General features: G+C 41.8%; 2 protein-coding genes across 8 annotated transcripts in view; both read right to left on the bottom strand.

The window, feature by feature from the left end:
• Positions 1-10,866, bottom strand: part of PTPN22 (protein tyrosine phosphatase non-receptor type 22) — a 41,473-nt gene extending 30,607 nt beyond the window's left edge. For all 4 annotated transcript variants that reach the window (XM_036343179.1, XM_036343180.1, XM_036343181.1 and 1 more), the window contains exons 1-2: positions 10,732-10,866; positions 254-362 (exon numbers count right to left, since the gene is read on the bottom strand). In XM_036343179.1, the coding sequence (XP_036199072.1) occupies positions 254-362; positions 10,732-10,818 (196 nt within the window). In that variant the 5' untranslated portion in view covers positions 10,819-10,866. The remainder of the gene's footprint in view (positions 1-253; positions 363-10,731) is intronic.
• Positions 285-25,303, bottom strand: BCL2L15 (BCL2 like 15). Of its 4 annotated transcripts, none has more exons than XR_004973266.1 (5): positions 24,963-25,121; positions 24,312-24,433; positions 21,030-21,254; positions 20,423-20,494; positions 285-362 (listed from the first exon to the last, which is right to left on the bottom strand). XR_004973266.1 is itself a non-coding variant. In XM_036343184.1 (4 exons), exons 1-4 carry the CDS (start codon positions 25,093-25,095, stop codon positions 20,477-20,479), a joined length of 498 nt encoding a protein of 165 aa, XP_036199077.1. In that variant the 5' UTR covers positions 25,096-25,303; the 3' UTR covers positions 20,296-20,476. The 4 variants fall into 4 exon arrangements, 1 of the variants encoding a protein (XP_036199077.1); XR_004973267.1 differs by lacking the exon at positions 285-362 and adding an exon at positions 10,856-10,963; XR_004973268.1 differs by lacking the exon at positions 285-362 and adding an exon at positions 19,734-19,885.
• Between the last annotated feature and the right edge of the window lie 364 nt (positions 25,304-25,667).

Raw genomic sequence — 25,667 nt, 5'->3', positions numbered from 1 at the left:
AAACTATAGAATCATTAAGGGGACTTAATCAGAGGCCTTTGTGTAAGTCAGGGACTAACACTGTGAATGGTGGTCTGAAGAGTGAGTGAGTGAATGAGTGAATGAATGCATATTCTTTTGTAGTCATAAATAGTACAAACTACATTGGCAAAGCCATGTTCCAGGACTAAGAACAGCAAGCAATGGGTGAAAAGAGATAGGGATCATTGAATTGGGGGGAAGGTAGAAGTCCATAGGGAGAAATGAAACTTACAGGGCAAGATATCCTTATATCTGTTTTTCTTGATATTCTTGGGCCTCTCAGCCACAGTTGAGGGATAGGTTTTGTCTGCCTTATACTTGGTGGCGAGTCTTTTCAGCTTCTGTAATAAAATTCCAACAATGAAATCTTCCCAGAGAAAATAGGTGAGGAGCTGTCTCTAGAGAGCTTTTGAAGGAACCAAAGTTTCACCACCCTGATGCTGCCTTTTGGGATATTAATTTGAAGCTGTTTCTTAAGAAACAAGACTCAGAAAGAAACTTTGACCCTCCTCCCTTTCCCACCCAAGAGATTCAGACAGAGAAACTTGCTTCAGGAAGGAAATCTTAGGATGTCCCTTTTAGCCCAATTTGAATTAAATATGATATATAGAGGGCTTCAAGGGAGGTAGGTCCCGGTGTCCTGTGGTTTCTGAGTTGCCTAGTTCCTGCCGAATACCTGTAAATCGCCCATTCTCACTTCTGAAATCTAATACCCAGTTCCCCCTCCCACTTTCTCATTTGCTCAAAAATGCCTTATACCCAATGCTGCCTCACTGTTTTTGGAATTTTCCTGGAATTACCATGCCTGTGTGAATGCCTCATGCGCATGTATTAAACTTTGATTTTCTCCTGTTAGTCTGTCTTTGTTAATTTGGTTATTAGCCCAGCCTATAAGAACTTAGAAGGTGGAAGTATTAAAATTTTTTCTAGTCCCCACACTTTCCTTCTCCACTACCCAAACATTCCATTTCGGCCCTTTTAGCATCCGCTAGGGCTGAATCCACTCGTGACAGAGCCCCAGGGCATACAGATGGAGAGTTCAGTAACATTTGGAGAAGTGAAATGATCACACTTACTTCAGTTGAGCCACAAATAGCTAAAACTTAGAGGTGAAACTGGTGAATATTTAACTAATGAACATCTTCTGAAAACAAACTTTGGGCACCACCCGAAAGGTCAGTTGTTATAAGTTTAATTTACTTTCTTTACAGCTACTACAGGGTATTTTAAGTAGAAATGGAGCTTAAGCTGAATAAAATCTCTCTAGACCTAGCTAAATTTCAAAGATTCAGTCCCAAAAGCAGTCTTTTTATATATATATAGGATCCAAACTTCAAGCCCACCCCATCAACTAAACGATGACCTTTAAATAGTACCATATTCTGTTAGTAGACTATGATCTGGGTCAGTCTGGGGTTAGCACAATATGATTGAATAACAGTCTGTAAGATAGTGAAGTAACTCCTTAAAATTATTCCCATTTGCCAATATTATATTATAGACCCAAATTTCAGGTCAGAGGAAATGATGGTTCTTCTTTAGAACCTTCTTATAAAACAACCTTGCACCAAATTTTGTTTAACACCCTGTCATTCAAAGAAGCAGGCAGGATAGAAAGAAGTTAGGGAAAACTCCAAACAAGTAGAATGAGGAAGTCCTCTCACCAGAGTCCACACCCCAACACATGATCAAAGGGAAATAGTTAATTGCAGGAAACTCCTGGCCACAGAAGTCAACAGCAACAAGGACTGGCTAAAACCTGATCAATCCAAGATGGAAGAAAAATAGACCAGAGAACAACCCAGAGGTCATAGTACCATCTGATCATGAAAACGGACACAATGGGGAGCAATGTCATGACACTTCTGGAATGAACCATATTAGGAATAAGACACACACACACGCCCTCACCCCCCAATCAGAAGACTGAGTCAGAGTTTGGCAACACAAAGTTTAGAAACAACCCACCCTTGGAAATACAGAAAATCCCAAGAATTGACTAATCCGGCACGCAACTTACATAAGTCGCCCACGTCCACTTGGAAGTGTGCTTTAGCTGCTTTCACAGTGGCGTCCTGTGAGACTTGCAACCAGAAGGGCAGCAGGCAGCTCAACCTCTGATCCTGTCTCCAGGAGCCTAAGGCCTGGTCTCTTTTTCTTGCCCTGAATAAAACTTGCTTTTACTCTCGCTTGGACTCGTTCTGAATTATTTCCTATGTGAGTCAAGAGCCTGGAGGTCCCAGACTCTGCGGGGGCAGGGACAGCCCCCAACACAGAACTGGTCCAGTGACAAAACCGCCTTTAATAGACCTGACTTTTGGGAACCCTTGCTCAATCTGAGAAAGATAAGGGGAAAACATCTGTGATAGCTAATAAATATTGGTTGAATTACAGAAAATAGTTATTATTTGCCCACTAATACTTGGTCACATGAAGATCATGAATTACTTCCTATGGTCAGATCCCTCAGGGTTTGCTCAGTTTTCATTCTCTTAACTTCCCTCTTGAAATTTCCTCCTCCTTCGGATCTTATTAGTCGACATTATTTTGGTTTTCCTCTTTCTTAAATGACTTCCCCTTCCTATTTCTCACTCTTACTGGCTCTCTGTCCATTTCCATCTTTTAATTGTGAATTATCCAAAATTCCCAAGTTAAGTCCTCAACTTTCTGCTCTTCTCTCACTATATACATATACTCAGAAATATCATATACTCTTATAGAAGGCATACCAATGTTTTTAAAATTTGTATGTAACTGGTCAAAATTGAATTATACTCCCAACCCCTACTGAATGTCTCAAATTTATATATTGAGATTAGATTGCTAAATTTCAATCCCACCCATGTCCTAGATATTTCCACTTGGGTAAGTTATCATCGTTTGTTCCCACTGTTAATGCCAACGGCACTGTCTTTTTTTAAAAAAAAATTTTTTACAGAGAGGAAGGGAGAGGGATAGAGAGCTAGAAACATCGACAAGAGAGAAACATCGATCAGCTGCCTCCTGCACACCGCCCACTGGGGATGTGCCCGCAAGCAAGGTACATGCCCTTGATTGGAATCGAACCTGGGACCCTTCAATCGCAGGCTGACGCTCTATCCACTGAGCCAAACCGGTCAGGGCCAACGGCACTGTCTTTATCCCAAGTAGCCATACTCTAGAAGCTGAGAGTCACTTTGGTTCCCCCTTCCCAAAATTCTCACTTCTAATTCAGTCAGCAAGTTCAACTGATTCTTTCTATGCAATATATTGCATCAACCTTCCTTCCTATGCCCACTGTACATACCTAAATTCAGGCCCATTCCCTTCAAGGTTGAACTGTTAACAGTTGTTCTTTAACTCATCCTCCCACTTTTCTGTCTTTCCCCATGGAAATCCATTAGGCATGATGATGCCAAAATAATATTACTAAAGCATTGCTTTCTTTATCTCTCTCATGCTCAAAACAACCTCAGTAAATCTCCCTTGTTACTAGGAAAAAGCCTATACTCCTTAGCCAGGTACTTAAAATTCTCCCCACTTGGACCCTGAAGGGAGCCAAAGTTTTGTCACCCTGAAGCTGCCTTTTAGGGAAAATGATTTTTAAGCTGTTTCTTAATAAACAAGACTCAGAAACAATCTTTGACCCTCTCCCCTCGCCTGCCCAAAAGGTTCAGAACAACCTGCTTCAGGAAGGGCGATCTGAGGACGTCCCCCTTAGCTTAATTTGAATTGAGTCTGGTAGATGGAGGGCTTCAGACAGGGGCCTGTTGGCTAGATACCCTCTATGTCCTATTGTTTCTAAGTTGCCTAGCAAGGATTTTCCTGCCATGTGTGTTATTCTCTGACTACCTGTAAATCGCACATTCTTACCTCTGAAATCTAATACCTTGTCCCCCAACCTCTCCCTCCCTTTAACCTTTGTCCAAAAATGTCTTATATACCCAGTGTTGCCTCACTGTCTTTGGAATTTTCATGCCTATGTGAATTCCCCATGCGCATGTATTAAACTTTGATTTTCTCCTGTTAATGTGTCTCTGTTAATTTAAAGGTTAAACCAGCCAGAAGAACTTAGAAGGTGGGAGGACAAGTATTAATTTTTTTCTTTAATGCTCTGATAGGGAATTGAACTATGACCTTCTGGTTCATAGGTGGACGCTCAACCACTGAGCCATGCCAGCCCGGCCAAGTATTAATTTTTTTAGCCCTCACAGAATTCTTGTGGTTTTTCAGAATTGGACTAGGAGAAAAGATACTGAACTAATAACTACCCTGCATATTTTTACACCAAGATGCATGCAAGTTTAGGAATTTAACTAAGGACATGGCCACAGACACGAGTGACTCTAAAACATCTGCACTCGCGTTATACTCTCAGCTCTCTTTGCTTGAGTGCACCTTCAGAATGATCATTTTCAGGTTACCATTGCCTCCAGTGCTGCTGAAAAGATATCAAGTCTCAGAACTGTTCCTTCTAGAAACCTCCAGAACTGAGCCTAGTGCATCTCCTTGTTACATTGTCTTATCTGTTTGTTTTGCTTTGCTTGCGTATGGAGTGCTTTCCAGGGAGAATGCCATAAGCAAAGCCCTTTTTAGAAGATATGCCTCAGTTAATTTGGTAAAATCTATAATAATAAAAGGGTAATATGCTAATTAGACCAGACGCCATTCCAGATGTCCTTCCTGATGAAGCCAGGGCCAGAGGGAGGCCAGCCCTAGCCCCGGGTGCCTGTGGGTGGCCTGAGGGAAGCCAGCCCGGGTCCCAGGTGCTGGAGGGAAGCCAGTGTCGGCAGCTGGGGGAAGGAAGGCCTACTCTTGCACGAATTTTCATGCATCGGGCCTCTAGCGTTACAGATAAAGGGTGTGTGTGTGTGCGTGCGTGTGTGTGACCAATGCTTGTTTCGCTGCCTTGACTGCCACCTTCAACAGTGGGACAGGATGGCTTTTTCTCTCTACTCCATTCATTCTCCTGGAGTCATCAGGCTGGATGACAAAGTGAGACACTCGGGGAACATCACAGAGGAAAGTCCTATAGAATTTGGAAAGTGGGAAAGGTTTTTACCCCTAGATATCTTACCTTGAGCTCAGTCCACTATGAAATCCTCCTTTTCTTTAATTTTCTTTTTCTCCCCACCAGACCCCCAGGCTCTAACACCCCAAGAGTGAACACAACTGAGAAGAACTGGGACAGAAGAACTGATACACCTCACTAGAAAAGGAGAAACTGAGAGTGGGGAGCAAAAGGGTCTAAAAGAGAAAGCAGGGCCATGGAGGCAGGTTGGGGTCAGGGGAGAAGATAGGTCAGAGGGGGGAGGTAAATTTCTCTGCAAATTACAAAGTAGGGGATGTGAGCTCTCTAGAGGCAGCACCAATGAGCGAAATGAAGGGAAGAGATGCTGATGCTGAGAGAATAAATAAAAGAGGCCCATACAGAATAGGGAATATAGTCAATAATACTGTAATAGTTTTGTATGGTGCCAGGCAGTACTAGACTTATTGGGGTGATCACTTCCTAAGTTATATAAATGTCTAAGCACTACGCTGTATACCAGACACTAATATAATATTGAATGTTTACTGTAATTGAGAAAAAAACCCAAACATTAAAATTGAAAAGAAAAAATAAAAGAGGCCAGTATCCCTCCTGGGCCTGATAAGCTAACAGTACACTCATTTGGTTTGTGGGCTCTACTCCCCCTTTTCCTTTCAAGATAGAAAAACAGAACTAAGGTCCTCGCCATAAAATTCTAGAAATCAGGACTGAATCCTTGGTGTGTTCTTCTCACTGATTAGTCAATTAATTGCTGATAAATGAATTAAGTTCACTCTCAAAAGAGAACAAGAAAGAAAAAAAGCACAAGGCCACAATCTCTTTGCTTCGAAGACGGCACTGTTGTGCAGAAGCCATCACGTAAGCTGTATTTTGGAGTGGGCGAAATGAAACGCGGTCCTCCTGTGCTAGCTGGGAGAAGGGAACCAGAGCTGGGCTGTCTCCAGAGCTCCTCAAGGTAGGTCCTCAGTGCCTTTCAACTGCAGGTCAGCATCATCTCTCCCTCGGCTCCCACAGGACTGAGAACGTGTGAGTGTGAGCAAAGGGAATTAGGAGCGTGGGCCTCTAACCCCAGCAAACAGGGCTGCTGCAGGAAAGGAGGGCGAGACTGACCTGGCCCTGAGTGGCCCGGCTATATGCAAAGATGGATTTCATAAATATAATGTAGGAGAGAGAAGAAAGGCATAAAAAGAAACAACATGACTTCATTTACATAAAGTTCAAAACCTGGTAAGATGAACGTCTAATTGTTGCGTGATATAAAAATAGGTCTTGAAGCCATGCGACAACACAGAACAAAAACAATGTCGGCACAGTGTTGACCACCAGTCTGGTGGGAGTTGGGGGCAGTGAGGATCTGGAAAGACACCCCTGGGATTTCTGGGGTGTGGACAATGTTCTACTTCTTGATCTTAGTGGCGCTTATGTGGGTGCCTGTTTTATTGCTAGCTGTTAAGTTGTGTATGTGTGTTTGAAGCACGTTTCTGTGTCTGTGATAGATGCTGCAATTTTTAAGTTAAGACCAGTGGATAAACTTGAATCAATGGAGTGTGGATGAGGGTAGGGAGTTAAGACCACAGGCTCATACTTAGAAAACTTTCAAGTTTTAGACCAAGATTTCAAATCCTGGCTTTGCCATTGTATGGGTAAAATAAAGCTGATATTTTCCTCTTGGACGGGTAGTGATTGAGATTATATATGGTAAACCACTTAGATTGCCTCATATATGGTAAGCAGTAAAAAATGTATATTATTTTTTATAGTTATTAAATTAAGACTAGCAAGGTGGTAGAGAAGATGATAAATTCAGATACTGCAAATTTAAAAATCTCTTTTGGAAATACATTTGGCAATACTTAACCAGTGAGATGCTAATATTCTTTGACCTAGTAACAACACTTCGGGGGCTCTCGCCTCAAATCCAAAAGAAAGGAAAACCCACATGCACAAACATAGCTACTGCAGTATTATCAATAATCATGAAAAATTAGAAACAGCCTAGATGTCCAACAGTAGAGATGTAATTTACTTATTTGGGTGCCTGCTAGGTGTCAGGAATTTTGTATATTTATTCTAGTACCTTCTCAGCAGCTCTGCGAAGTGAATATTATTTATTCTCACTTTTTATTACTTTGTTCAAGGTCACTCAGCTGACAAAAGGCAGAACCTAAATTCAAACCAAATTTATCCGACTCCAAAGTTGTTACAAGTACAGATGGTAAAGCAAGACGACCTGAACTCAAAACTCACTTCAACCGCATGCTAGCTGCATGACCCTGAGTGAGTCAATTAACCTCGCTGTGTCTCCATTTCCTCGTCTATAAAGTGGAAATAATAACAGTGCCTTCCTCAATGGATTAAATGAGTTGCTATGTAAGTACTTAGAAAGTTTCCATAACAGGTACAGAAGTATTAGCTATTATTAGGATTATTTTTTCATTATACCCTGCTGTGTGAGAGGTCACAAATGCAGATTTTAATCAACATGGTAATATTGGTGTAATGTTAAGCGAAAATAAGAATAATAAATTGCATTTATACTTATAATTACAATAATATAAAAGGATAAGAACTAGAATTTCTACACAAACAAAAACCCCCAAACTGTATTTGTTGGGATGTTGATACTATGATGAATTTATTTTCTTTTAACTTACAATGATATTATTTTATAAGAATAGCGACAATGGGGCTTTATTTAAAAATAAATTTTCAATAGTGTGGCGGCACACTGCAGTTTCTGCTATATAGAAACTATGTTACACTGGTAGAGAAACTATACTAACTTACCCTCAAGTCAGGTAGGCCCTTTGAGGGACTCAATGTTATCTATAGGTTGAAGCAAGATACTAATTTCACAGGTTCTGGAATGACAGCTCCAGGTTAAATTTCATGTCTACGGCTGAACACTGAGTGAGCTTAGACCAATTACTTAACCTCTCCAGCCTCAGTCTCCATGCCTGTAACTCAGAGATTATAATCAAATCATAGGATTGTTTTTTTTTTAATGTATAGTAAATAAGATAATGAATGTGATGCTTCCTTGACACCCCACCAGGACTAACAAATTATAATTAAGTATTTTATGGCGGAATCCGTTGTTTAACGTCTGCCTCGCTAAGACTTCCTCCAGTGTCTTAGGAAACATTGTCACCAAAGCAGGAGCACCGCACTGCCACGCCAGCTTCCAGCACGATGCTTTGCACACAGTGAGCACTCAGTAACTGTTTGAATGGCTGCCTGAGAACCTTACAAGGTGGTCAGCGGCAGTTTCAACTACAGAAAAGCTACTGGATTTAGTCTTGGCCCCGGGAACCAGACCTGAGCAGCATGGTATTGGCTTTTCCGGCCACAGCAGGGCTACGTGCTCTGCACAGAGAGAGCCAGCCAAGGGGTCGCGGGGACAAAGTCTAAGCCATGGACCCAGTGGGGTCTTATGTCACAGAATCAGTCCTTAACCTCAGAAACGCCAAATCCTGGAAGAATACATTAAGAGATTAAGGTGGGATGTGGGACATGATCAGGTGGAATGCCCCCCCCCCCCGCCCCAATTTAATGGCCGTATTTACCTTGTCCAAGCAAGCAATCTGGCCTCATCACCATTCCCTAACCCCCAACCCCTCAAAGCTCGTCTCTCTGGTATCTCAGCTGAACCTTTAGGTGGGGCTGAAAACAAGACTTTGTTTTTCCACTGGAGGACATGAGTCAGTGAATAGTGAGGTTCCACTTAATCACCCAAAAACAAGGTCCTTAAATCAGGAGCTAGAAAAGCAAGGAAGTGATTAATGTAAAAGTCAGGGTAGTGGTTATTCCTAGGGCAGGGCAGGTCAGGGTGGGGGTGGGGGTGAGGAGGGATGAGGAACCCTATGGGGAAGGGATACATAGAAGTCTCCTGAGGCTGACAATGTTCTAGTCCTTGACCTGGGTGGTGGTTGCTTTATAATTATACTTACACACATTTTATGTACTTTTCTAAGTGGGCATTATAGTTCACAGTTTTAAACAGCTGAAAAAAACACACACCCATCTATAAAAGGTTTCTAAGCAGGGAAAAAATGACCAGATTTATATTATTAAAAGATCATTTGGGTGTTGAACGGAAAATTGATTGAAGGTGGAGCAAGGCTGGAGGCAGAGAAAATAGGAGGTAAAGTGACTGCCTGATTTGGTGAGAGGTTACAATGACTGAGCTAAGAAAAGGTGAAATATTAGGGATATAGTCTATATTATTTTTTAAAAACACAACCAAAGTAAAACAGGCTAGCCCCCCTTGGCTCGCTTTTTACCTCTGTGCATTGGGTGAATTTGGCTCAGGAATCACAGTCCAGGGCAGACACATAGGCCCCCTAACCTCCCTCCCTACTCAGAGGGACTCTGATGGCCTGGCAGGTGGCAATTCGAGCACTTATTTCACGACAACGCAATATTATCCAAGTAGAGGTGACAGAGGGATTTCTATTATAATATGTTATAATTCAATCATAATATCTGATCACTAGAGACTTTACAGAGTACTTTTCCATCTACTATCTGGTACCAGAATGTTCGCTCCATGAGGTCAGAGATTTTTATTCTGTTCACTATTGTATCCTCAGTGCCTGGAACTGAACTTGGGACATACTAGGTGCTCAATAAATATTACTGAATGAATGGCCACATTTGATTATTATTGATATTTAATCATAACAACCCGGTGAGGATAGGTAGGACATGAATTCTTCTCCCCACTTGAGAAGTTGGAAAGCAGAGGCTTGAGGGAACATGTCAAATCATTGCTCATCTGGTTGGAGACAGAATTACAATTTCATTTCAGATGTTGTACTTCAGTTCCCTTGTTTTTCCCACTTCTCCACAGCCGAAGAGCTAAGGTTTGAAGTTGTGATAGCTCTGAAACACCAGCTGGGAGTACCCCAAAATACATGCTGAGCACCATCAGACACCCCATGTCTCTGCTGTGCTGGGTTACGGATGAGTGAGGCCTGCCGGCTCCATGGCATCAATAACCACAGCTCCTCAGAGATGTGGGGCTCCTGGGGGAATCTAGTCCCGCTGGGCCTAGGCTACCTCACGCTCATTCTTCTTCCACAGCCCTCACTTGTCTCTGCTCTCCATCCTGGCCATCCCACCCTCCGAGCAGAAGGTGAAGGAAACACTGTTATTGCAAACACACATGTTCTAGTATTTTTTTGTCTTAGAAGAAAAATTAGAAAACGTGGCAGCAGCAGTTTGGATGGTCTAGAAGAGCCTGTCATCCAGGGAAATCCCCCGGGGAGGCTAACAAAGTGTCCCATGAAAAGAGAGACCATGTTCATCTTGGTCTCTCGCCTCTTAATGAGAGTTCTCCACTGGAAACACACATTACAACAGAGACACCTGGGAATGCCAGATGCTCCATTAATATTAGTATTTATACACCTGGAATGATGTATGTCGACTGTAGATTCCTAGTCAGACTCCAAGAACTAGCAAAGAAAATACTAAAAGCCGTATTTTGGAGGGAATAATTAAAATACACCCAAAACGCAGAGAAGTCAAACTCTTCGGTTAACTTCCTCTGCTCTCCTCCTGCGAGGTCCGATATTCACCTATCCCAAGAGCAAGTTGGTCTGGGAGAGTTGGACCACCCGAGTCAGTTATGTAGTCTATGTAACTCCCCTGAGGGTGTCACACGTCGGACTCACCAGAAATTCATTGGCAAACTCCTCGTTGTTAATTTTCTTGCTCTGGGCCTCATCCAGGAGCCTCTGCAGAATTTCCCTTTCGTCCATGCTGCAGGGCCAGAGAGATCATGTACAACTGGGTTAAGGGAGGGCATGTCCAACGCGAGTCATGGCCGAGACACCGGCTGGAAGCCACTGGTACAGACCCAGCAGAGCATGCTGAAGGCTGTGGTTTACTGACTTCATCACAAGCCTGAAAGGAAATTAGTACGTAACCAGCCTCTGTGGTCACACAACAAAGCCATCACCTCACTCCAGGGCCCTAGCGCCTTCCTCCTCAAGGAAGGAACCTGGTTGCAACTCAAGTTTTTAACAAACAAGACACTAGCCAGAACCTAACGTGTGGTCTGCTCAGCCCAGCCCCGTGTTGCACCCCATCGCCCTTAAGTGAAATTCACCTTCTTTTTGTTCCTACTGAAAAGACAGAATTTACACTTTTCACCCAGAGATTTTGCCTCTCCCCTTCTCCCCAGTGAGCACAAAGGCCCTGTTGACACCTGTTTCTTCATGTCCTGAATGAACTTTGCAAAGTTCTGTTAGGCCCAGAAAGGGAGGCAGACACTATTTGGAGTTGAGAAGTTTTTTTTAAAAGTTTCCCATCAGTGTGATCAATGGCAAACTCCTGTTTAACCGAGAAGGCATTTCCATTCAGAACTCTGAGGTCTGCCATACAGACCTCAACCTCTCACAAAGTCAGCTGCTCCTGACAAAGCGGGTGCCTCACCCCGGGCTGGGGAAGCTGGCCTCCGTTAAGGGAAGTGTTGTGGATTTCAGGACTTCCGTGAGCCTCCAGTACTTTTTGAGCCTCAGTTGAGCTCTGGATATAAAGACCAAGAGTCCTGGTCTATATAGGACCCAGGAGCACAGGAAGTTGGTCACAATATCCCCCATATGTAATGAAGGGAACTAGGAAGAAATAGGAAAAGAGCGAGTCAACTACCTGCTGGCAACAGCTTGACTTCCAGGACATTTATATTCTGGGGGAAAAAAAAAAGGTCATTGTTTTCGGAAGTCACACTCTATGTGTGGCACTTGACCCCATCTGACAGGCAGGCTGCTCTAAGAAAAACTTCCCACATCTCGATTGTGTCCTCAGTGGGTACAAACCTACCCGAGAGTGTCTCACTGAGCGAGAGAACAACCCAAAAGCAGCATGTCATCTGTCTGAGGACAGAAGTTCCATAAATGTGGTAACAAAATTAGTCTGGCCCTAGCCGGTTTGGCTCAGTGGACAGAATGTCGGCCTGCAGACCGAAGGATCCTGGGTTTGATTCTGGTCAAGGGCATATGCCCGGGTTGCTGGCCTGATCCCCAGTAGGAGGTGTGGAGGCAGCAGTCGATCAATGATTCTCTCTCATCACTGATGTTTCTATCTCTCCCTCTCCCTTCCTCTCTGAAATCAATAAAATACATTTTTAAAAATTAGTCTGAAATAACCCTGAAGAAAATTCACAAATGTGCTGTCAGGACTTCCTCTAGTTATTAGCAATGCTTTCTGTTTTGCAGCATTATTCACAGTCTCCGTAGGAAATCATGATTCTGAACGCTATTAGGCTTGATCCACTTTGCTGAGCCTTGCAACAGGAAAGGAACAGTCGCTGAGGAATACTGCTTAGAGATCATGTGACGCCAATAAAAAATTTCAACCCCAATCCACACAATAAATTAAAATGAACCATAATTCTTCAACAGTATTTGTTGAGACTAGGATAGTATTTGTCAAATTATCCCCTTTAGCATTAAAAGAGAATTTCTTGCTGCTCTAAGTAATGCATTGTTTAATTTGGCTATTTTAAAACATATAAAATATGGGGCAATTTTAAATTATTTTTTTTTATTGATTTCAGAGAGGAAGAGATAGAAATATTGATGATGAGAGTGAATTATCAATCGGCTGCCTCTTGCACACCCCCTACTGGGAATTGAGCCCGAAATCTGGGCATGTGCCCTGACCGTGACCTCCTGGTTCATGGGTTGATGCTCAATCACTGAGACAAACCAGCCTGGAAATAGGGGGAAATTTTTAAAAGGCCAAAATTTAAAGTTCACAATAACTGAAACTATGTAAAACTATGTACGTGTTTAAATGAAGACTAAAAGATGTAAAAAAGAACCAATTGTGTAGGTGTTGGGATTAAAAATGCTTTTAAAAAGTATTCTTAAATTACTACATAATTTTTTAAATTAGAAAAACACACACAAAAATCAATTAATTTGTTCAATAAATTTATTGAGTATTACTAAATGCTGAGCACTGCATGTTGGGCTGGGTATACAAGAGTGAACAAGCCAGAATACAGTGAAAAAACATCCTTAGAGAGTTAAGAAAGCATCTCAGAAACTAAAGATGTGAACTTAATTACTGATAAAAATAAATATATTCCAAACTAACTTGCTTATTTGCAGAGTAGCAAAGCATAATCCAAAAAGGAAAATGATTTTTCTGTATTTGGTCAAAAAGAGATACATACAGTTTCATAATCTGTCCACTAAGAATGCCTTCACTTCCATCAAAACCGGAACTTTGCTATTAATAAACAAGAAGATACCTAATAAAATGAAATTTAAACCTATTTTCCTCAAGTCCATATTTCAGAACAATCTCTAACTTTCTTCTCTTCTTAGGGAGGGATAAAATGGAGATAGGTATAAGCAAGAAAAACATGCTTAGATGCCCTCCATAGACTTTTACCCAAAATATAAGGATCTGAAAACAGTGTCTTAGCAGAACTGCAGATCTTTTTCAAGCAAGCAGCAATTCTTAGGAGTCCGTTCAACTCTAAAACCAAAAGGTATAGAAAATCGTGAAATAACCAAACCTCAAAAACCCACTTAGCTAAAAGGTCATTTCCTGAGCAGACCACTCAAGCAAACAAACACCAAAGTGAAGGAGACAAGAAAGAAGATGTTTCATTTTGAAGGAATCTAAGCTACTGCTTACTTTTTCACACCTCCTTTTGCAGGTACTGGAGGGCAACAGGCACATAATGCTTTTGGATGATGAAGATTCTGGTAACTCATTTGTATCTTGTGGGAAGATCAAGAACAGGGAGGGGAAACAATTCATGCCGCAAAGATTGGCAGGTAAATTTTTTTTTTCAGAATTTACAATGAAACATTTAAACCAGTGTGGCACAAGCCCTGAGTGAACACAACAATTCCATGCAGTAAAAGGCGCATGAACACTTCATCAGAACCATCCAGGGTGAATGCCAGTGGAAAGTGAGCCGTGAATGAGCAGCTGAAGGCTGAGAAAGGAACACGCGACTGCTCCCTCCTGTGGCTCTGAGGCTTGCTCAGCAGGAAGATGACAACAGAGAGGAGTGCCCATGACACTGTCACCTGTTCCCACAAGAGGAGAGTGTGCCACTTGAAGGGGAAATAGCAGTGTCACCGAGGTCGGGAATTAGATGACAACAAAACTTTCACCAAAGAGAATGTCAGGGGAGATTACGAGCACAAGATACTAGTAAACTAGTCAATGGGTTTCTGAGAACCTCCTCCTCTCTCTATGAGGAGGCATGGTTTACCCGGGGGAAGCCACTTCCCCTCCGTCCCAGGGTCATGGATTTGATATGGGCTGTGTGTATTCTCTGTGAAACACTCCGTCCTTTGCAAACATCCTCTTGGTCACTGAGGCCTAGTGGTCCTTTCTCCTCAATGTCTTTTAGATGCAAGCTGCCTCTTCCATTCGCAGGTTAACCACCACTCCCTTTTCACATCTGGACTCCCACAGCAATAAGCTCCCAGCGACCTCCATGTCTATACATTTCCCACTCTAGTATCTACTAGTAACCAAGGCTGGGTGAACGTTCTGAAAACTCCACTTTAAGGCTGAAGAACCAAAGTACTGACTGATAGTCTATGGGAATAAGTCCGGATTCCTCAGCTCGTCACAAGCCCCTCCCCATCAAGTGTCCCCACTTGCCTATCCAACCACATCACCCATAGACCTGGCTCTGCTGCTGCCTCTCACCTTTCCCCCTAATTTTCACCAAGATGAAAAAGAAAGCCATAAAACCTAGTTACTCTTAAAAAAGCCTGTCCCTAACTCCATCTCACTGTGACTTTCTCTTAGCCTGGATCCTTTTGGTATAAATCTTTATATTTATATTCAGAAATTTTCAGTTTCTTCACATGCTCTTTGTCTCCCACCAGTTTATTTAAGAGTTCATTCAAAAGAAAACACACAAAGCGCCCCCTATAGCTTTGAGTTTATCAGAGGCAATGATAGTATCTTCTATGCATTTGCATAACCCATAGGGCTTAACGCGATCTTGAACCTACCTAAAAGCAGTCTATTGGGTGAAGTGTGCTGCATACAGGGATGTGCTTAGGCTTTGGTGAGAGGCCCCCGCTGACTTGGTCACTCGCTGCATCAGCTACTCCAAGCCTCTTGCCTGGCACAGTCTGTGCTGGTCCCTGGCTGGGCACTTTCGCTGTGCTGGGAGCAGAGGGCGGTCCAGGAACCTGGCAAAGAGGCCCTACCTGAATGTGGCTGCTCAGGCAGCAGGGCTATTATGACAAAAGGAATGGAGCTACTAATGAGACACACAGTCCAGCCCCGAAGCGCTGCAATGGACAGAAAAAAAAAAAAAATTGACCTCCTTTATTTCCAGACTAGCCTTCCTTTCTTCTTTTGTAAAGAGAAACAGAAGAGGTTTCTAAAGCACCTCTGCTGAAGCCTTTTGCTCATGTTCTCACATCATCCACAGCAGGGAGGTGCCCTGCCCATCTTCCAACCTGCTTCTCATCACTACAGCATTCTGAGACTCTTCAAGCGTGTCAGTTCAGCTGCTGTCAACTTCATAGTTTCCCACACACACCACTCAGGGACTCATACTCTGCCTTTGGTTTCACAAATACAATCCTCAGGAGGCAAAGGTCAACCAGTAAGTTGCAACAGAAATAATTTACCTTTTTTAAAAAAAATAGAGGTTTGAGATACTTGGTGAGGCTTGGTTGGCATCTTATTAAAACTATAATCAAACTTGAAGTCTCATCTTTCGTTTGATGATCATTCATTCATTATGAGATCCACACACGTGCAAGAGAATGGGAAGAGGGGTGCTGCAGAAGTGTTCAACAAATTATTTTCATTCGAGGATCCTTTACTCTAGTAAGGAAGGTAAGTACACAAATAACTGTAATTTAAGAGCATTTGTGATAAGACCATAGACGTGGTACAAACAAAATTTTGAGAAGGCAAAGATCACTTCTTGTTCGGGTTATCTGGCTAACCTCATGGGGGAAGTGACATTTGAGTTGGGTCTTCAAGTTGTCTACAGAGCCTGAGAGAAAGCAATACAAAACACAGAGGACAGCGGGAGGCAGATAGCGTAGTGAGTGGCTGTTTCACTGGAGTATTGGTTATGTGCAGGAGTCTGGAGTGATAAGCCTAAAAGGGCAGCTGAGGCCAGACCCGGGAGGAAATTTGACCCAGGCTGAAAAGTTGTGCTTTATTTGATGGGTAGTGGAAAACCGCTGGAGGATACTTTTTAACAACTTTATTGAGGTATTACTGACATACAATAACCCATACATTTCAAAGTATGCAATGTGGTAAGTGTTGGTGTGCGTATGCACCATGAAACCATCACCACAGTCAAGATAATGAACATATCTAATCTAATCAAAGCTCTGATGAAAGGTTTTAAGAGAATGGCAATCAAAGCAATGCTTTGGGGAAACGTTTCTTGATTTTTGAAAAATCTTTATTGTTGAAAATATGACATATGTCCTGCTCTCCCCCCCCCCCCATTGACCCCATCTAGCCCACCCCCGCCCCCCGCCTTCACCACACTATTGTCTGTGTCCAGGATTATGCATATATATGCATACAAGTTCTTTGGTTAATCTTTCCACCCACCCCGCCTCCCCTCTGAGATTCCTCAGTCTGTTCCATGTTTCTATGTCTCTGGATCTAATTTGTTCATCCGTTTCCACATATGGGTGAGATCATGTGATACTTGTCTTTCTTGGACTGGTTTATTTCGCTTAGCATAATATTCTCCAGGTCCCTCCAGGCTGTCTCAAAGGGTAAGAAATCCTTCTTTTTGATTGCTGCATAAAATTCCATGGTGTAGATGTACCACAGCTTTTTTATCCACTTGTCTACTGATGGGTACTTGGGCTGTTTCCAGATCTTCGCTATTGTAAGTTGTGATACTATGAACATAGGTGTGCATATGTTCTTTCTAATTGGTGTTTCAGGTTTCTTAGGATATATTTCTAGAATTGGTATCACTGGGTCAAATGACAGTTCCATTTTTAATTTCTTGAGGAGATTCCACACTGACTTCCATAGTGTCAGGATGCATTCCCACCAGCAGTGTATTAGGGTTCCTTTTTCTCCATATCCTCACCAGCACTTGTTGTTTGTTAAAGTTTCTTGATTTTTTAAAAATAAATGCTCCCTTCTGGTAAAGTTTTGTAAGTCTCATTATCTCCTTCAATGGTATATATAATTTCAAAATGAATTATAGCATATCTAAAATGGATAAAACCATGGACAAAGGGACTACAGCTTTGGTCAATCCAGTGGCAGGCTGTGTATAGGACAGACTGGAATGGGACAAGCCTGGGACAGGAGGATTGCTGAAAGCTTAACTAGAAGGCTTTACCAATAGCCCAGGCGGGTGTTAATAAACTCATATAGGAAGAATCAGAACAAAATGGAAGGAATACATGAGAAAGGCCTGTTGGGTGAGTAGAGCTGGGGAGAGGGAGAAGGGAAAACTGACGGAGGTTTTGAGCCAGCTGGATGGCAATCAGGAAGAGTATGGGAATATGAAGGATGTACAGAAATAAAGAATGAGAGTTTGTGGATATGGATGTTGGAAAAATTGCAGTCAGACTTAAAAATCACCCACATCAAGGTGAAAGGTAAAACCATAGACTGTTGGCTTGCCTTTGTGAAAAACAGAGTTAATGAAGAGAAAAAAGTTGAGCTAGAACTTCAGGAACTTCAAGGCACAGGGGCTCCGGACTGTTTAGGCAGTGCTCTCAATAGCCCAGGCACTGGGTTAACCCCTTTACAGAGTGCCCTGCTTCATTTACCCCTCACAAGAATCCTATGAATCAGTTACCAAATCATCTCTATTTTAAATGTGGGAACTAAAGTACAAAGGGATTGGATTACTTACTTAATTTCACCATGATCAATCTATGGTGAAATTAAATTGTGAAAATCAGATGACCTGAATGCATTCCTTTCTTTTCTTTTTTTAATATATTTTTATTGATTTCAGAGAGGCGGGGAGAGGGAGAGAGAGAGAAATATCATTGATGAGAGAGAATCATTGATCAGCTACCTCCTGCATGCTCTATACTGTGGGGTTTGAGCTTGCAACCTGGCTATGTGCCCTGACCAGGAATCAAATCATGACCTCCTGGTTCATAGGTCAATGCTCAACCACTGAGCCATGCCAGCTGGGCTAATTTTTAAAAAAATATTTTTATTGATTCCAGAGAAAAGAAAATTGTATAAATTTAAGGTATACAATGTAACGATTTGATATATTTGTATATATAGTGAAATGCTCACCACAATAAGGTTAGTTAACACATCCATCACCTCACATAGTCAAAATTTTTTGTTTGTTTGTAAGAACTTTAAAAATCTACTCTCTTAGCAACTTTCAAATATGTAATATAGTCACCATGCTGTCCATTAGATCCCTGGAACTATTTCATCTCATAACTGGAAGTTTGTACCTTTTGACCCCCTTCACCAATAGCTCCCAAACCCCCATCTGCTGCCCCTGGCAACCACCAATCTGTCCTGGTTCTATATCATTTAATTGAAGTTGCACTTGCTAAGAATTAGTTCAAATGCATAGACAGAAGAATCTTATTTCATGATCAGAAGAACATTAGTCTAAGTGAAAGCAGTGACTTCGTTTAAGAGGTCAAAAACCACAAAACTTACCATGTTGAGTTTATAGTAATATAAGGGACAAAGGAATACATCAAGTATCTTCAATTGGAAGCAAAAAAAAGCGCTAATTTCTATTAAAGAGAAACATGAAATCTTATTTCTAGTTTACTAACCTATTGTGATTTATCTAAGAATAGAGGAAATAGCCTACTTTGAAAAAGTCAGAATATGTTTGTAGGGCTGTGTCTTTATTTCTATATAGATTGCTGGCTGGCTGAAGAGAGGGGATGTGGTTAGCTCTGTAAACTTTAGCCAAAGACATTAACACCTCTTCAAAAATAGATATAGCAATGTTTTCCTTCCTGACATGTAGGTAGCTAACCTGGTTTCACAGCTTTTGGATGAAGTCTATGTACTTGATGATTGCCTGCTAATCTATGAGATTATTAAGGACTATTCTGATATATAAAAACCATATGCTTTGCTTCCAATTACCTCCACTCTCTTGTGGTGGGTCATGGGAATGTATACCTTTTCTGGACAAGTCAGGAGTCACAAAATGCTCTAATTTGCAAAAAGTCCTGGAGAAAGTGTAGACCATGTAAGAACTAAACACTCAAACTAAATTCTGGAAAAAGAGTTAGCCCACTTACACTTGTGTTTGCCAGGAATTATCCTGATGCAACAGGGTTTAAATTTCTCAATGATAAATGTTCATTTAGCTTTGTGGCAGGGGTCTACAAACTTAAATGGCCAAGAGTATATATATTTTAAGCTTTAAGGGGCCATAGGGTGTCTGCCATAACTACTCAACTCTGCCATAGCCATGCTAAAACAGTCATAGATAGTACGTAAACAAGTGAGTGTAGCCGCATTCCAATAAAACTTTATTTACAAAAAAAAGCAAAAAAAAAAAGCAGCAGGCTGGATGGGCCTGTGGGCTACAGTTTGCCAACCCTGGCTCTAAAGTGACAGTTCTTAAACTTCATCTGTACATCAAATCACCTGGAGAGCTGGTTAAAAGGTAGGAACGTAGGCTCCGACTGCCCCCCCCCCCCGCCCCCCACCCCCGCCCTTTACAGGAGCAGAATCTCTAGGATGGGACCTGGGAATCAGCAATGTGTAAGGTCCACAAGCGGCACGTGCCTCACTTTGAAAGTCAATGTGGCACGCAGCTAGCTGCATCTAAGGTGGATGGCCCTCCTGTCCTGGATGTGGGCCGGCACTTCCTGCATTCTGTGGCAGAAAAAATGCAGCAACTGTTTTATCTTTCTTTGACCTTTCTAATAGAAGGGCAAACTTCTAGTTTCACTTCCAACCTTGAAAATGCATAAAATAATCCCGCTCAGATGAAATTAACATGAAACTGAGACTATGAATTTAAAAGAAAATCCTCAACTTAAACTAACAAGATTTCCCAACCAAAAATCTCCCTTGGCTGCAAAATTAGTGGACAAGATTCTCACCCAAGATAGAGCTAAATCTGAAGGAATAGTTTACTGTGTGCTCCCTCCTCCCCCAAATAACTCCAGCAAAAGCCTGTCCTGGAATTCCACTGCTAACAAGGCACCGCTTTGTGTCTGGAGGTCTTTGCTTCAACAGAACCTCATTAAAACTCCCATCAAAACAGAAATACAAAATCTCTGTGGACCTCTCGAAGCTCCTCCCAACTTTATTGATAGGAAATAAATTATCCAACTAAGTTCAGTTGTGTCCAAAAGAAAGTGATTTTTGATTTGGTCGTTTCTGTTGTAATTGCCAGAAATCAGTCACCTGATAGTCAGAGAGGAAGCGATGTCCAGGCTGGGAAGGAGCTCTCCCTCTTCTTCAGCTCTCCAGATTTTCCTAGAAAGGACAAGGAACAGCCACCTGTCACAGGGATGCTCATCAGGGGCTTCCTGAGGAAAGCAGGAGTGATCTGAGGTTCCACCAGGGAATGCAGCTCTTGCTGGGACTTCTGCTGACCCTGCCGTGAAGGGGGTGGTCTCTGAGAGCAGATGGTCTGATGATGACTAAGACTGGGCTGAGAACGCCTTGTATAGTTACCGGCCCAGCAGACACCCCTAATGTACCAGCTAACAGAGGGAAGCCAGGCCGAGACTAGAACTCAACCAATATACTTTACAGATGTGTAGGGAGTGGAGATCTGCATTATATAGTTAGCAGTCAATGTTTTAGGCAGCGTGACTCTGGAGTCCAACATCCACAGGCTGGGCTTCTGAATGCTCCCCTTTTCCATGGCAAAAGCAATCCTGGCATTTTTAGCAAAGTAGGGAGCCATTTTCCTGCTTGGTTTCCAACTTACAGAAAGAATCATAAATTGGAGTCCCAGGTATTAGGAGCAAATGGCTAGCTAAGCCAGGGGCCCCAACATACTTACCCAACCTCCCTGGCCCTGGATGAACTCCCGGATGGCACCATTCCCATTGATCATATCTGTCATGGGGGTCGCCACCTGTCTTGCCATTTCTGGAGCTAGGCGGATCACACATTCAAGCAGTTTCACTGAAACTGCCAAAAAGGCTCTCTCATAAGCTAAGCTGGAATTCTGAGCACACCAGGCCTTGCTGAGAGATTTTACTGTGTTCTGAAGGACAGCTCCTCCCTGGGGAGAAACATAGGCTATATCAGTGGAGTTTCACTAAAAAGTACAGGAGTCTGCAGGTACAGAATCTAGTAAAGCAAGTGTTCTCCAGAGAGCAGCCAATGTCCACTGGTTGTATCTAAAGTAATGTTAGGGAGTAAAGGATAGGCTTTTCTCATTTTAGTATTTTATTTATTGTAATGACTTTTAGAAAAACCAGAAGTAGCTCATCAAACCCATGACTTCAGATATTATTGCATAGGATAAATCAAATAATTGAAAGAGAGACAAATGCTTTGAAAGAAAATTATTAAGTACATGATAGTACAGCTGGTCATATTGTTTGAACGATTGAAGTCTGGGAAGTTACAAAGTAAGAAAAAAAAAAAAGAGTAGTCTTCCCAAAAAAATTTGGTCCAAAAGCCATTAGGTAGGCCTAACTGGTTTGGCTCAGTGGATAGAGTGTCAGCCTGCGGACTGAAGGGTCCCGGGTTTGATTCTGGTCAAGGGCATGTACCTTGGTTGCAGGTTCCCTGGCCCTAGTTGGGGTGCATGCAGGAGGCAACCAATGGATGTGTCTCTCTCACATCCATGTTTCTTCCTGTCTTTCCCTCTCCCTTCCACTCTCTAAAAATAAATGGAAAAATATTCTTGGGTGAGGATTAATAAAAACACAAAACACAAAACCATTAGGTAGGGCCAAGCAAGATCTATTGCAATGTGGTGTAGAGGGAGGGGGCATGGCCATCAGAGCAGGGCGTCAGAGCCCAAACAAACTGAGAAGGGCATCCACCTAAGGGTAGCTAGATCTTGATATCCAAATATTGTTTTCCATAAAAAGGAACCAGAGCTCCCTGGAGAGTGGCTGACTTCCGGATAAAGATGAGAAAATACAGATCTTCTGATAGAAATTAAGGAAGTACTCAGAAAATGACAAGGACATGCCAAAAAGAAATAGTCCAGATTGAAAGGACTCCCACTGGCCAGAGCTGGATAAGGTTAGCATTCAAATAAACAATGACAGTAACAGATTATAACCCACTGAATAAAGTAGGAATTCATAAATCTATGTTGATGTAAAAAATAAATTAATAGATTGAAATTTTGATGAGATATGGGATTTGTACATGGTTTCAAAGTTCTGCCCTGTAAAACAATTAATTACAAAGGTGAAAAGAGTAACTTCACAGTGGAGAAGCCTTGCAGACACCATTGGGAGTGATTCAATTTACCACCAGTAATGGGACCAATTGAAATCAGTGCCACTTAATAGAATGACAACAACACAGCAACACTTCTATGATTTTCCAAAGGTACATACCCTAAATCTATTCAAGAGAAAATGTCAACCACACCCAAGTTAAGGGACATTCTACAGAATAAATGAACCATAACCTTCAATCTCAAGGTCACAAAAATCAGTGAAAGACTAAGAAGCTATCACAGATTGAAGAAGACTAAAAGGTCATAACAACTTAATGCAATATCTGTGAATCTGGCCTATGTCTTTCTGCTATTAATGACATCATTAGGACAACTGGCAAAATTTGAATGGAATCTTAGGATGAGATGAAAACGTATCCATGATAATTTCCTGGTTTTGATGGTTAGATTGTGATTATATAAGAGAATGCCCTTGCTTCAAGGAAAATAAAAGGATTAGGGGGTGATGGAATATCATGTTGGCTATTTACTCTCAAATGATTTAAGAGGGAAATTCTTTGTATAATACAAGCAACTTTTCTGTGAGTTTGAGGCTGTTTCAAAACAATCTTAAAATTAAAAAATTAAAAGTAGATTCAGCTCTCAGCTACTGAGGAAAGCATCAGTATGAGCAACTAAGAGTAATAAAGCTAGTCCTGCCTGAATGAATAGTAGGTATACTCCTCACACTATGTTCAGTAGGAAGAATATAGCATAATGGTGTTGGGATCTGTCTGGGTTCAAATCCTAACATCAATAATTATTGCTTAGGGATGTAAAGTACAGCATAGGGAATATAGTCAATAATATTGTAATAACTATCTATGATGCCAGGTGGCTGGTGGAAATACTGAGGGGAACATTTTGTAAAGTATATAATTGTCTAATCACCATGCTATACACCTGAATATATTACAAAATAATATTGAATGTAAACTGTAATGGAAAAATAAATTTTAAAAAAGAAAAGAAAAAAGAAGTTACTTACTGTGTAACCCAATTAATTTTTTCCCTAGTTCTCAGTTTCCTTTCTGCTTAAATGGGTATCAAGCCAGAAAATACTTTCTGAGGACCTATTATGTATCAGGCACTGTTCTAGATTGTGTAAATACTGCAGTGAACAAAATGGGTTAGGTGTTTGCTCTCATAGTGTTACATGCAGATGGGGAGAGGTTGTGCTTTGAACAAGTTTCTATAATACCTCATAAAGTGATGTAAGGCTTACATGAGATAATAAGTGTAAAGCATTTACAAAATCCCCTGACACATGGTAAGTGAAGAATTTATATTAACCATCACTACTGATGTCAATCAGCAACATTATAGAATATTGTCTATGGTCCATCTTTATATCCAATACAGAGCCCAAGTGCTTCTGTCAGTAATCAGTATTCTGTTGAAGAGCTAGATACACCCTAGTGGGCTCCTGTACCATTATCCTTCATTGCATCAAACTTGTCCACTGCCCATCCTTCCTAATGTAATGTCACTGCTGGGGAAAAAAAGGTGCCCACATCCAAAAAAAGAAGCATTAAAGCAGGTGCATAAAAGAATAAAGTGCTTTATATATGCTCTATGCCACCAAGCACAGCTTTGACAAAAAAAAAACCAAAAAACAAAAAACACCAAAAAACAAAACAGTATTAACAATGTGAAGGCTGACCAGCCTATGCCCAAAGCTTTTCATCTCAATACCACTTAGCCTTTGCTTAACTCCTAAAGAATTGGCCATCGGAAATTCATGCTGTATCCTCTTGGATAAATATAAGTCCTCAAATCTCTCACAGAACATTTCTGGTCACACTCCTGGAGTAGTAAGAAAAGGGTGTCTGAAATAGGAAAAAAGCAGTAAATAGAAAACAGCAGGAAGGTGACCTGTCCCCGAACGGTTTCTGCAATGACACTTCTGGCAGAAGCTTCCAGTTCTCCGTTGAACTCGTCCCCCAACATCCGAAGGCGACCAGCAATGATGGCCACGTCAAAAGAGCAAGCCTCTCCTAAAACAGAGCAGCACAGTCCACAATCACATTTGTCACAGTGTTTGAGGGGAGGGCAAGTCCTTGGAATCCGAGCATTGAAGAAAGTTCTCCAGAATTTTAAACAATTTGGGCATCATTTTCTCCCAAGAACATCTTCAATGTTCTGTCCACACCAACAGTCAGAAAGTCTCCCTTCACTGAGAATCCATTTCCCTTCCATGAAGATGCAGTTATTGCCCAGCAGGCTGGCTCAGTGGTTGAGCAGCAACCTATGAACCAGGAGGTCACGGTGCAATTCCCAGTCAGGGCACATGTCCAGTAGGGGGCGTGCAGGAGGCAGCTGGCCCATGATTCTCTCTCATCGTTGTTGTTTCGCTCTCTCTCCCTCCCTTCCTCTCTGAAATCAATAAAAATATATTAACAAAAATAAAGATGCAGGTATTGCTGAAAGCTTAGAGTTTGCCTATTGAAACTTAAATGGAAATAAGAAAACATACTTCCATTCTCCTATGGCCCTGCAATCACCACTGCAGGCCAGGAGCCTTACCTGAATCTGTTTCAAGTTCACCTTCACCACATAGGTCCCGGTTAGTCACCTTTGAAGGTACGCCTAATAAGTCCGTGAGTAGAAAGTCCATGATGCATTCTGTTTGCTCCTCAAAGGTTTTGGGGGTCTTCATTTTAGAGATTTGCTGCCAAGTTTTGTTTTTCCACCAAACAAGCAATTTTCAGTTCAGCGGGAAGTCAGAAACACTGGTAAGTGAGCAGGTGTGTTTATCTCTTGTGAAGTTCCCTAATGGGACAGAGTCCTTAGAGCCTTTCCCACCAACTTTCTTCAAAAACAGGTGCTCAGATATGTGGGACTGCTCTGAAGAGCTTACCATCCAGTCCTGGGAGATCTGCTGAAGACTTTCAGTTCCTTTTCTCAGAACCACACCCTCAGCAGTATAGCTAAAGTTAATGAATAACTGTATAGTTAGGTTGCCAATTTTGCACTGAGATGAGGAAGAGCCTCTTGTGTAATTTCATTAAGAAATACTTCCTTTGTGGTCCTTAAAGAAGAAAGGTTCTGAAGCTTAACAGACAGGCATTCAACTCCTAATGATTTGCCAAAATTACAGTGATTATTTACTGAGTAGCTATGTGTAAGGAACTATACTTGGCACTACAAATAACACAGAACAATGACAGAGACAAAGTCCCCGTCCTCATTGAGCTAAAGTATACTTTAGCATGAGTCACAGATGTTAAA

This window comes from Myotis myotis, unplaced genomic scaffold, assembly GCF_014108235.1.
Source record: "Myotis myotis isolate mMyoMyo1 unplaced genomic scaffold, mMyoMyo1.p scaffold_m19_p_18, whole genome shotgun sequence".
Taxonomy (NCBI): domain Eukaryota; kingdom Metazoa; phylum Chordata; class Mammalia; order Chiroptera; family Vespertilionidae; genus Myotis; species Myotis myotis.
The sequence above is the reverse complement of the archived record's forward strand: the minus strand, read 5'-3'. Positions and strand labels throughout refer to the sequence as shown.

Bases quoted from the DNA above. Each gene is read 5' to 3' on its own strand.
- BCL2L15 (XM_036343184.1), bottom strand. From the start codon at position 25,095: ATGAAGACCCCCAAAACCTTTGAGGAGCAAACAGAATGCATCATGGAC. The intron at 24,434-24,962 runs GTAAGGCTCCTG...GCTCTGTTTTAG, and splicing joins TGAACTTGAAACAGATTCAG to GAGAGGCTTGCTCTTTTGAC. The intron at 21,255-24,311 runs GTCACCTTCCTG...GTTTCTCCCCAG, and splicing joins CAGAAACCGTTCGGGGACAG to GGAGGAGCTGTCCTTCAGAA.